General features: G+C 55.6%; 1 protein-coding gene across 9 annotated transcripts in view; it reads left to right on the plus strand.

Annotated features, from left to right (window-relative positions):
* ADARB1 (adenosine deaminase RNA specific B1) overlaps window positions 1–8,867 on the plus strand; it is a 118,329-nt gene extending 109,462 nt beyond the window's left edge. For 4 of the 9 annotated variants that reach the window (XM_057545393.1, XM_057545396.1, XM_057545394.1 and 1 more), the window contains 2 exons: window positions 3,930–4,064; window positions 4,913–8,867. In XM_057545393.1, the coding sequence (XP_057401376.1) occupies window positions 3,930–4,064; window positions 4,913–5,327 (550 nt within the window). In that variant the 3' untranslated portion in view covers window positions 5,328–8,867. Of the gene's footprint in view, window positions 1–3,929; window positions 4,109–4,912 lie in introns of those variants that run through there. The other 5 variants (XM_057545397.1, XM_057545398.1, XM_057545399.1 and 2 more) reach the window with 4 other exon arrangements.
* Window positions 8,868–9,851: the final 984 nt, after the last annotated feature.

Raw genomic sequence — 9,851 nt, forward strand, 5'->3', positions numbered from 1 at the left:
TATATGTAATGCATTTGATTACATGTTACTCTGTGAGGAATGTAGGAAGTATCTTTACAAGGGAAGTAAGAAAAATATCAGTGCCAGCTGAGTTTTCTAAGTTTTTACTTGTATCAGTTATTAGGCCAATTCACAATTTCTCTGTACTTTTGCTCGAAAAGTTCTGATTCAGCACACTTAATTTACAGCAACAGAGGGACTCTCATTACCAGACAAAGTTGTTCTTCTTTTATTGTTTTGTGCACCGTGGTCTGTGACTAACTCATTACCCTGGTTCTTGCTTTGCAGCCCCGGGAAGATAAGCTCCTTCTTGGTGTCCGTCCTACAGTAATGTTGGCCCCAGAGACTCAGAGAAATAAGCTCTTGGGCCCATCTCGGGCTCTCTGCTCCAGGAAAAGTGTGTGGTTAGTGTTGGAACCTTGGGCTAGCTATTTTCTTTTTGCCTTATTTTCTCCATTCTTGCTAAAGATGGTAGTTTACTCAGCTTAAAATTTTAAAAAAAATTTGAACAATTAGTTAATTGACCATTTCTAGTTTTAATGCAAAATGTTGTAATTCTAAGGTTTAAGTATCATTCAACAGTAACCCTTGATTTTGACCTTGTTGTAGAAAAGTAATGGAATTGCAAAGGAACATAATATAAGCATTATCCATTTATTCATGAAAGATTCAATTCCCTTATGGTCACAGATTCCCCCACCAATTGTACCTAAACAGATTCCCCCCCTTTCCCCCCAAACCCCTCCCTGACTCCGTACTTGAAAGGCTGTGGCCTTGAATAAGCTCAGCGGCAGCTCGGTGACCTGCAGGAACTGACTGCACGCCAGGCAGGTGTGCTAGTGACAGCCGCGCAAGACCCAGACACCTGACAGAACTGCCGGTGGAAAACCGCAGAGCTCAGGGCAGGAGTATCCTGGCAGCAGAGTGAAACGAGGAGATGCTGAAATCAGGACTGCATCTAACTCCTAACAGGCTGGCTGTCCCATGCCCTGGGGACATCTAGGAGGAGGCCAGAGCTTCCTCCACTGGGGTCCTGCCCACGGTGAGGCTTCCAGCCGAGGGCCAGGCTGCACTCTGGGCTCTTGGTCAGAAGGGCCTTGGGTCCTGGCTTTTCCTCCAGGCTCTCGCTGGAATTGGAGACCCATCCCAGAAAGACGCACAAGGGGCCATGCCGACTGCCTCTATTAATCAGCCAAGATGTTTACTCACAAACACGAATGAACAGCCGCTGTCAAACTTTTGAGGAAAGTAAACACAAAAGAGGTGATCTATGTAAGAAAATAGAACAACTAAGAGGAAGTGACTCCGAGAACAGAAGAGGATAGAAAGAATAAACCTTACTAATTTGTGGAGAGTATTTAGTAAGTATAGAACTCAAATATTAATTTGAAGGTCTGGGAAATACTCATTTAATGAATATCGAGGCAGGCAGCACCGGTCAGTGCTGTGGGGGGGTGGGGGGGGCACGGTGGCTGCCACGGGGGAGGGGCGGTGACAAGGAGAGGGCGCGGGGGGCCCCTCTGGGGCCAGAGGCTCAGTTTACTGAGCAGATGCTGATTACGGGTTGCTCACTCTGTGAAAAGTTGCACACTTTGTTATACTTCAGGTAAAACATTCATGGAAGGTGAAATAACTCAGCGCTCACGTCTTGGAATGAAAAAATGATTCAGCAGTTTAATGGAAAAGGCAGAAACCTTGCAGGAACCCTGAAGCTTTTCTCAGGACTGGGTCTGTCTCCCTAGGGGGCAGTTTCTAAATTGTCAGCCAGGTAGCAAGTCCCTGCGCTGAGCCCCGAGGCTGGCTGCTGGGGAAGGGGCAGCCCCGGGGCACGGATAGAGGGGCTGCGCCCGGTGCTGGCTTTGCTCTGAGGAGGATTCCCGTGGGCGGGCGTCGTGTACATCTGAGAAGGCAGGCGAATAGCCGGGCCTGGAGTCCGGAGGAGAGGCCAGCCAGAGGTCGGGACTGGCGGGGGGACCTGCACTCCCTGCTCTGTCCACGAGGTGTGCGCTCCACCCGGCCTCACTGGGGGGACTCCGACCCCTTCCACGTTCAGACTCTTCTCTGTCTTTCGGGGGATGGTGTGAAGCCAGTCGGTAGCGGGCTTTGCCAGCTGGACCGCCTCCATGGCGCTCGGAGGAAGACCTCAGAGGTGGCCGGTGTGGCCAGGAGGACTTAGGTGTCTGAACAAAAGATTAGTAGGGACCAGGCAGTTCTGTGGTTGAATGAATAGAGGGCAGTGCACCTCTTTTTTTTTATAAATTTATTTTATTTTTGTTTATTATTTTTGCCTGTGTTGGGTCTTCGTTGCTGCGCACAGGCTTTCTCTAGTTGCGGCGAGCGGGGTCTTCTCTTCGTTGTGGTGCACGGGCTTCTTGTTGCAGTGGCTTCTCTTGTTGCGAGCGTGGGCTCTAGAGCGTGTGGGCTTCAGTAGATGCAACGCGTGGGCTCAGTAGTTGTGGTGCACAGGCTTAGTTGCTCCGCGGCATGTGGGATCTTCCCGGACCAGGGCTCGAACCCGTGTCCCCTGCATTGGCAGGCGGATTCTTAACCACCGCGACACCAGGGAAGAGTGCACCTCTTAATCTGCACTCCTTTTGTGGACAAATCATCATTTTTTAAGTGTCCATTTAGTGACCCGAAGTCACCCCGCGATTCACGTCAGAAGCAGGTGAAGCAGGTGTGTTGTAGAGCAGGGGATCCAGGGTGTGGTCCTCCCGGCCTGAGCGAGCTCCGCTCTGTGCCCGAGGCTTGTCCCCTGCGTGGGAGCCCCCCACCTCCGCCTGCCCCTGGGAGAAGCCCTGGGCGACCATCCGCGGGTCCCCCCGTGGGGCAGCAGCTCCCCGCCGTGTCCGTGGGGGTGGAGTCTGTGTTGAATGCCAGGGCCCTTTAAGAAGCCCCGGCCAGCGCTGCTAACGAGAAGCTTCTCCATCACGTCCGGATGTTAGTTCAGAACCAACCACCCCCTCCTCCTGCGACCAGCCAGTGAAGGGGTAAAGGGGCGGCCGGACAGAGCGGGTGCCCACTCCCTCCCGCGCACGCCCTGGGGGGAGGGGAGCATGGACATCCCATTAAGCGTGTATCGTCCCTTTAAGTGAATTTCCCCGAGGTTGGTGGCCTGTAAACATGAATTTTCTTTATTGTCTTTTCGTGCTGCTTTCAGATGAGCTGCTGTTTTGCCCTGAAGAAGTGAGGCTTCTGAGCAAGGCCTGGGCGCCAAGTGTGGGCTGCCTGGACCTGCTGTCCCGGCTTTAACGTTCTGTGCGAGGGAGGAGTAGATGGTCACCAAGAGCGAGGGCCGGGCTGAAGCCCCCGGGAGGGTCCAGGTGCGGGCCAGCTGCTGTCGTAGGCGCCGTGGCCTTGTGTCTGCCGTCTGCGGGGTTGAATGACCGGGCTCTACACGCAAGGGGGTCGGGGAGGTGTGCATTCAGTCCCCGACGGCGACCTGAGTGTGTCCAACTTTCAGCCCCAGGCCATGAGCCTCGGTTGGTCAAGACAGGAGGGTTGAACCCTGCTGAGAAAGCACCAGCACGCTCGTACACGCTCCTTGAGAGTCGGGTCTCCTGGATCGTTCGCGTCTTGCGTGTGAGGCGGGGGCCTGAACGCGCCTGGCCCCGGCGGGCGGCGTCTGAGCGCCAGGCACGCTAACAAGGAGCATGGTCGTGTGAGACCCTGAATCAATCCCGGAAGTGGGGCCCCTCTACGCCCAGGAGCTAGAGATTTGGCCCCGAGTGAGCTCGGGCGTGCGTGAAGTCTCGGGGTTAGGGGTTTCTGCGGGCCCACCCGCCTCCCTGCACAGACGGGTGTGCTCCTGGGCGGCAGGGACTGGGTGAGCTGCTGGGAGGGCAGACGCGCCCGGCCGGCCACTGTCGGGCCGTGTCCCCGCAGCACCCACGCCGGGCCCCGCGTCACCCGCCCCTGTCTCGTTGCAGGCATCAGCAACGCGGAGGCGCGGCAGCCGGGGAAGGCCCCCAACTTCAGTGTCAACTGGACGGTGGGCGACTCGGCCATCGAGGTCATCAACGCCACCACAGGGAAGGACGAGCTGGGCCGCGCCTCTCGCCTGTGTAAGCACGCGTTGTACTGTCGCTGGATGCGCGTGCACGGCAAGGTACTGAGGCGCCCTTCCCCACCAGCCTGCCCGGGCGGCCGCCCCACACCGTGTCTCTTCCGGGTGCTCTTGGCTGACAGTCTGGCCCTGGCTCCTCAGATTCAAAGCAGGCTCAGCCCCCCTCCCCCCAGGCTCCCCCCGACCCCCGCCGGAACCCGGGACTCGGCGCCCCCGCGGAGTCCGCCTCGGGGCCCGCAGCTCTGGGGCGCCCGGGTTCAGACCTGTGTGTTTAGACGGCTCTGGTTGGGGGCTGGGGGTTTTGCAGCGGCATGGCCCTTCTTCCCCAGGTAAACTCTCCTCTAGCGAGTCGGAATGTTGCCGGTTTCCATTTACTTGTAAGTCAGCTCAGTAGCTTTTGTTTGTGATGGGCAGAGGTTGCTGCGTCCCTGTGGCGGGACCCTCACCCGCGCGGGGGGCCTTGGGTAGCTGCCCTGCTGATTCTAAGATCTGCACAAAAATGGGTGGGAGGAGGTGGGGGGGGCCTCGAGCTCTGCCCGTGACCAAACGGCAGAGGTGTTGTTTGTTAAAGACCTGCCGGTGTGAAACCCGACCTTGGGGTCCGCTGCTGGCCAGCAGCCCCTGTCTGTTTAACCTGGAAGCTGCCACTTGGGGCTGAGGATGCAGGCCCTCAGGGGGTGTCCAGCGTGGCTCTGTGTGACACGGTCCCCGGGGATGGCACTGTCCCTTGGTTCCCCCCAGAAGCAGCACCATTTGAAACGCCGTTTTTTGAACATCATACTGAGTTTCATTTTCTACCGTTATTGCTTAAACAGTTGCACTTGTTTTTTTTTAATCTTTTTACAGGTTCCCTCCAACTTACTGCGCTCCAAGATCACTAAACCCAACGTGTACCACGAGTCCAAGCTGGTGGCCAAGGAGTACCAGGCCGCCAAGGCCTGTCTGTTCAGAGCCTTCATCAAGGCCGGGCTGGGCGCCTGGGTGGAGAAGCCCACGGAACAGGACCAGTTCTCACTCACACCCTGACGGGCGTGCAGCGCGGCCCCAAACCTCGCAGCTGAAGCGGGGCAGGTGTGGGATGTGTGGGAGCTGGGCGCGCGGCACCGTCCCCAGGGGCAGGCGCACGGGGCGCGGGGCGCGGGGTCTGGCGTCAGGGTCCCGTGTCACCACCTGGCATCTCTCTACAGCAGCGTTCCCCTTTTTGAGTCACCCAGTGACTGCTTTCAACCTCAGTTTACATTTAGAAGTTGAGTTCTACTGAGTAGGGCTTCCTGAAGTTTAGGAAAAATAGAAATTACTTTTTGTGAAATTCTTGAATAATTAATTTATTCAGAACTAGGAATATGGTTTATAAAATAAGAAATAACTATGTCAGGTCACTCTTATGCCACATTCTTTTAATTGCAAAGAAGCATTTATATACGGAGGGAGTGAGGAAATAGATAGGAAGCAGCAACCTAAAGAGACTGTACCGCTGTCCACACGTAGGTCCCTGTTCCCCGTAGGCCCCTCCCTGGGAGAGGACTCTCCGCACGGAGCCCAAGTCCACGGCGCAGCGACCCGTGGTGTGGCGCATGGGGTCGCGGCCGGGTCCCTGCAGCCTCCAGTGTCCTCTAGAAGTTTCTGTGCTCCTCGTAGGACCATATCATGGAAAATCGTCTCTCGGTTGACTTCTAAATAATCAGAGGTCAAACATGGTCAGTAAGCCTGGCCATTCATTTGGGTTTTTTAAGCAGTATTTAGTTTTTAGGGACTAGAAGGGGTCCACGGGGGCTACTGCACAATAGATAACCTCGAATTCCCTCTGGGCCTTCCTCTGAACTTCCTGGATGTGAATGACTGTCCCAAGATCTCCACAGGATGGAAATAGAGCTAAGTAAGTCGGTATTCATTCTTGGAAAATGCCACTTAAGGCGTATTTTCTAATTATTCTTTCCAGCTTTATCAAGGACATGTTTGAAGTGTAAGTGTTCAGGCTGAGAGCTGGCGAGACAGCGTGTTGCTGGTGGGGTCTCGACCAGGTTGGGATGTTGATGTCACGGCAGGGAAAGGGGTGGTCTGGAGTCGGGGGTGCCCGGGACCCTGCTCAGCACCCCACAGCACACAGGCCAGTCCCAGGCGGGCTGAGCGAGCCGGGGGTCAGGGCAGGCGGGCAGGTGGGGACCCTGGGAGGCCGCCCCACCCTGATGCAAAGGTCCACACCACGCTCCTCCCGCTTCCATTCAGGATCGGAGAGGAGCTTCGTGCCCTTCGCTGAGTTAGCACCAGTTCCTGGTTCTGGGGGGTCTTGGGGGTGCTATAGGCAGAGAGGGCCCTCCAGCCAAGTCCAGGCATCAAGCTGTGTGCCTGGGTGTCCCGTGTCCTTTATGGGCTCAGAAAACTCAGAGCAGGAGCAGGACGGCCACTGGCACTTTGGCCCAGACCCCGGGCGCTCAGAGTGGGAGACGTGGTCTCAGAAGGTCATGTCTCCAGGTGTCTCCTCGCGTCTGCACGGAGACTTGAGGTGCTGCGCCCCGTGGGCGCGTGCAGGGCAGGGGGCAGGGGGCCACACTGCCGGGGCCTGGCCGGGTCAGAGGACGAGGGTTGCGCACACCACCATCTCTGCAGGGCGTTTCCTTGTCCCGACCCCGTCGGCACAGGGCTCGGGCCCGCGTGGCCCGGCGGGGCCTGCTGTGGTTTTACCCGAGAAAGGAAAGGTGTCTAGTGCCGGCCCCCGGCCACAGCAGTCTCCTGCACACTCAGAAAAGACCTCTGTGAGTCCCTGCATTTTTATTCTTATCTCTATAAATGGTATTTTTTCTAATGGGGATTGGGAGATGGACTTAGTTTTTAAAAAATATGTGGATTTTGGTGACAAAGTCCAGAGGAATGATGCTGTACTGCACATGCACACAAGCAATCCAGGATGCCCGGCCCCCCCTCTGTCAGCCGACTGTGGACCTGAGCACGATCCCCCCGCCATGCCCCCAGCCCAGGTAAACGAATGCCTTCCCGTGTGGGTCCGTGCCGCGTGGCTGTGCCCTGCTGCCTTTCCCGGCTCACACGTGTGCGACCGTCCAGGACGGCCCTGACGCGGGGCTCCTGCCCCGAGAGCACCCGGACCTGAGGAGGATTCTGGGGAGGAAGGCAGCCAAGGTTCGCGGGCGAGGGGGGCTTGGGGACCCCTGGGCGGCAGGACCAGGCGGGGCTGCGGGGAGTCGGGCTGGGGCAGGAGGCCTGCACAGCTCCTGCTCCCGGGACAGGGCAACTGGCACATGCCTCTGTAAGCAGGAAAAAGGAGGAAACGCACACCCCGCAAAAGACAAATCAGGGAGCACAGCCCGCCGTGCATCACCACGTGGGCATTTCCTTGGGGTGTCGTTTTTGCATCCAGGGTCCTTAATCTGGGTTTTAGAAACTTTGGAAATCTGACACAACCAAGCCCTTGATCTTTTGAGAAAATTCTTAAACTTTGAGGACATTGTGAACGGTGGGGTTTGGGAGGGTTTCTGTTCTGTCTCGTCGGCTGAGCCTGTAGTACGTATTCCGCAGAGACACTGGCCCTGCTGCAGTGCCTGGGCCCGCTGGGCAGCTGTCCTGCTGGCAGGAAGGTCCGCCACAGAGAAGTCTCATTTTGTGACCCGAGCCAGGGCTTGTGGAGAGGGTGGCCAAGGTGGGGGCCGTGATCGCTGGTTCCCCAGCCCTCACCCCTGCTTGGGGTCGGGAGGCCTCACCTCCTCCCTGCAGTTTGACTCTTGAGTCTTAATGGGGCTTTTCATCATCTTTTTCTATTTGGAGCTTTTTAGTATAATCAAAAACAGTTATTTTATTTTAAAATGTACAAGCCCACATTTCACAAGGTATTAACTTCTCTGGAATTTATTTTTGTTGAATAATTTTGTCGCTTTCCAGGCTATAGAATCCCTGCTTTCCTTGTAATTTCACGTGGCCGAGCCTCCCAGTCTCCTGGGTTAGGCAGGTCCCAGAATGGAATGGGTGGGTGCTGGGAGGGGGGAGCACGCCCTGCCCCTTTTCTCCAGAAACAGACAAAAAAGACAGATGGGTTTTTTCCATTTCCAAAATATTTTACACCAAAATGTAAGGTCTGCCCCAACCAGAAATTTGATCCAGCACGAGAAGTAAAATCAGCTGGCATTCCCATCTCTAAATTCTGTGAAATTAGTGAATCTCTCAAAAGGTTTTCTTTTTATCAAAACTGTACGAATGGAAAGAGCGGAGTGTTTGTGATTGTGTGAGTCTGGCTTTGCGTGTCCTCGTCCCCGGCGTGTCCTGCGACCGTCTCTCCCTGGCCAGAGGCCGGCCCGGGGCACTGGGGTTCTGTGTCCACATGGCTGGGAGGGAGCGGCTCTGACTTGATCTGACTCTGAGCTCCTATTTCTGGCAGCACGTCTGCGCGTCCTCTCGTTCAGGGTTTGGGGGTACACGCCCCCAGCCCCGAGAACTCTCATTTTGGCCACGGCTTGGGCTGGCGTTGCATCACGGACCCAGTCGTGAACAGTTAAAGGCGGTCTGTGGAATGTTCATGGAATGAGCTCCAAAAGCTGTTTGCTTCTCCAACTTTGGGTTATATGCTTTTAATTTTATCCTAGAATTCGGACACTTCATATGAATGTAATTCAGCCAAGAACGCTGTCACTAAGGCACACTCCTCGGTGTCCCCTGTGTGTCCAGTGATGTACAGGCCACACGTGACCCCCTGCATGAGCTTCCTCCTGCACCAAGACCAGCCAGAACCGAGCATGAGACCCTGTCACTCAGACAGAGGACTTGAGATGTTCTCAATAAAACCATGTTTCACTACCGCAGCCTCGCTGAGATTCTCTCTCCTCCCTGGTTATTTCCCTCCTTGGTCCGGAGCAGGGTTTGGGAAGGTGTGGATGGGCGCCAGCCGAAGGCACTGGGCCGACGCTCCACTCCTGTCGTCTGTGCGTGGCTCTGAGCACCTCCCCTGGGGCTTGGGCCCTCTGATTCCCACCCCCCCACACGTGGGGTCCTGGCACACGCCGGCCACTCCCACATGTTAGGCGGAGGAGTGGAACTTGCACAGCTGGCCCTGCTCCTGCCCGGCTATAGAGAGGGAGGATGGCGTGAGCCCACGTGGCGTGAGGCGTGTGGAGGGCCGTGGATGGGACAGCAGAGGGGGAGCCCACACCAGCTCGTCGCTGGCCAGACTGTCTGCCAGGGTGTCGGCCACGGTGAGGCAGCTACCTGGTGACAGGGTAGAGCGGCAGTGTTCAGGGCTGGCGTTCTGGAGGGCCGTTCACAGTACAGTGGAAACCTGGCTGCAAAGCAGTGTTGAAGTTCGCGGTTGTAGAGAAATTAGGATGCTTTATGTAAGAAGGGTACAAGCACACACGGAACAATCTGGAAGAGGCCACGTCTGGTCACCGTGTGTGAATGATGGGATTGGGAGTCATTTTAATTTTATTTTCCTTTTTAAAAATTTTATCTCTTTGTCCAACATTTCTATATCAACATGAAAAACAAACAGGAAAACCTTTTGAAAAGTCAAAAGTCCCGTACAAATAAAAAGCAGCACTGTTGTAGACAAGTGATTTACTGTCTTTTGCATCCATTTTGATTCCGTTTTCATTTCTTTCCCCACAATAAAAGCAACATTCAAATGAGAATATGTGTCATCAAAAAGGGCAGATTAAGCTTCAGAGGAAAGGTTGGGAGCAGCCTCTTCTTTACGAGCTGGGTCTGTAGAAGGGCTTTTCCTCGTGGGGTCTTCCTGTGGCCCCATTGAGGGGGCGGGCAGGACCCCGTGTTCTGTGACGGGGCT

The sequence above is a fragment of the Balaenoptera acutorostrata genome, chromosome 4, assembly GCF_949987535.1.
Source record: "Balaenoptera acutorostrata chromosome 4, mBalAcu1.1, whole genome shotgun sequence".
Taxonomy (NCBI): Eukaryota; Metazoa; Chordata; class Mammalia; order Artiodactyla; family Balaenopteridae; genus Balaenoptera; species Balaenoptera acutorostrata.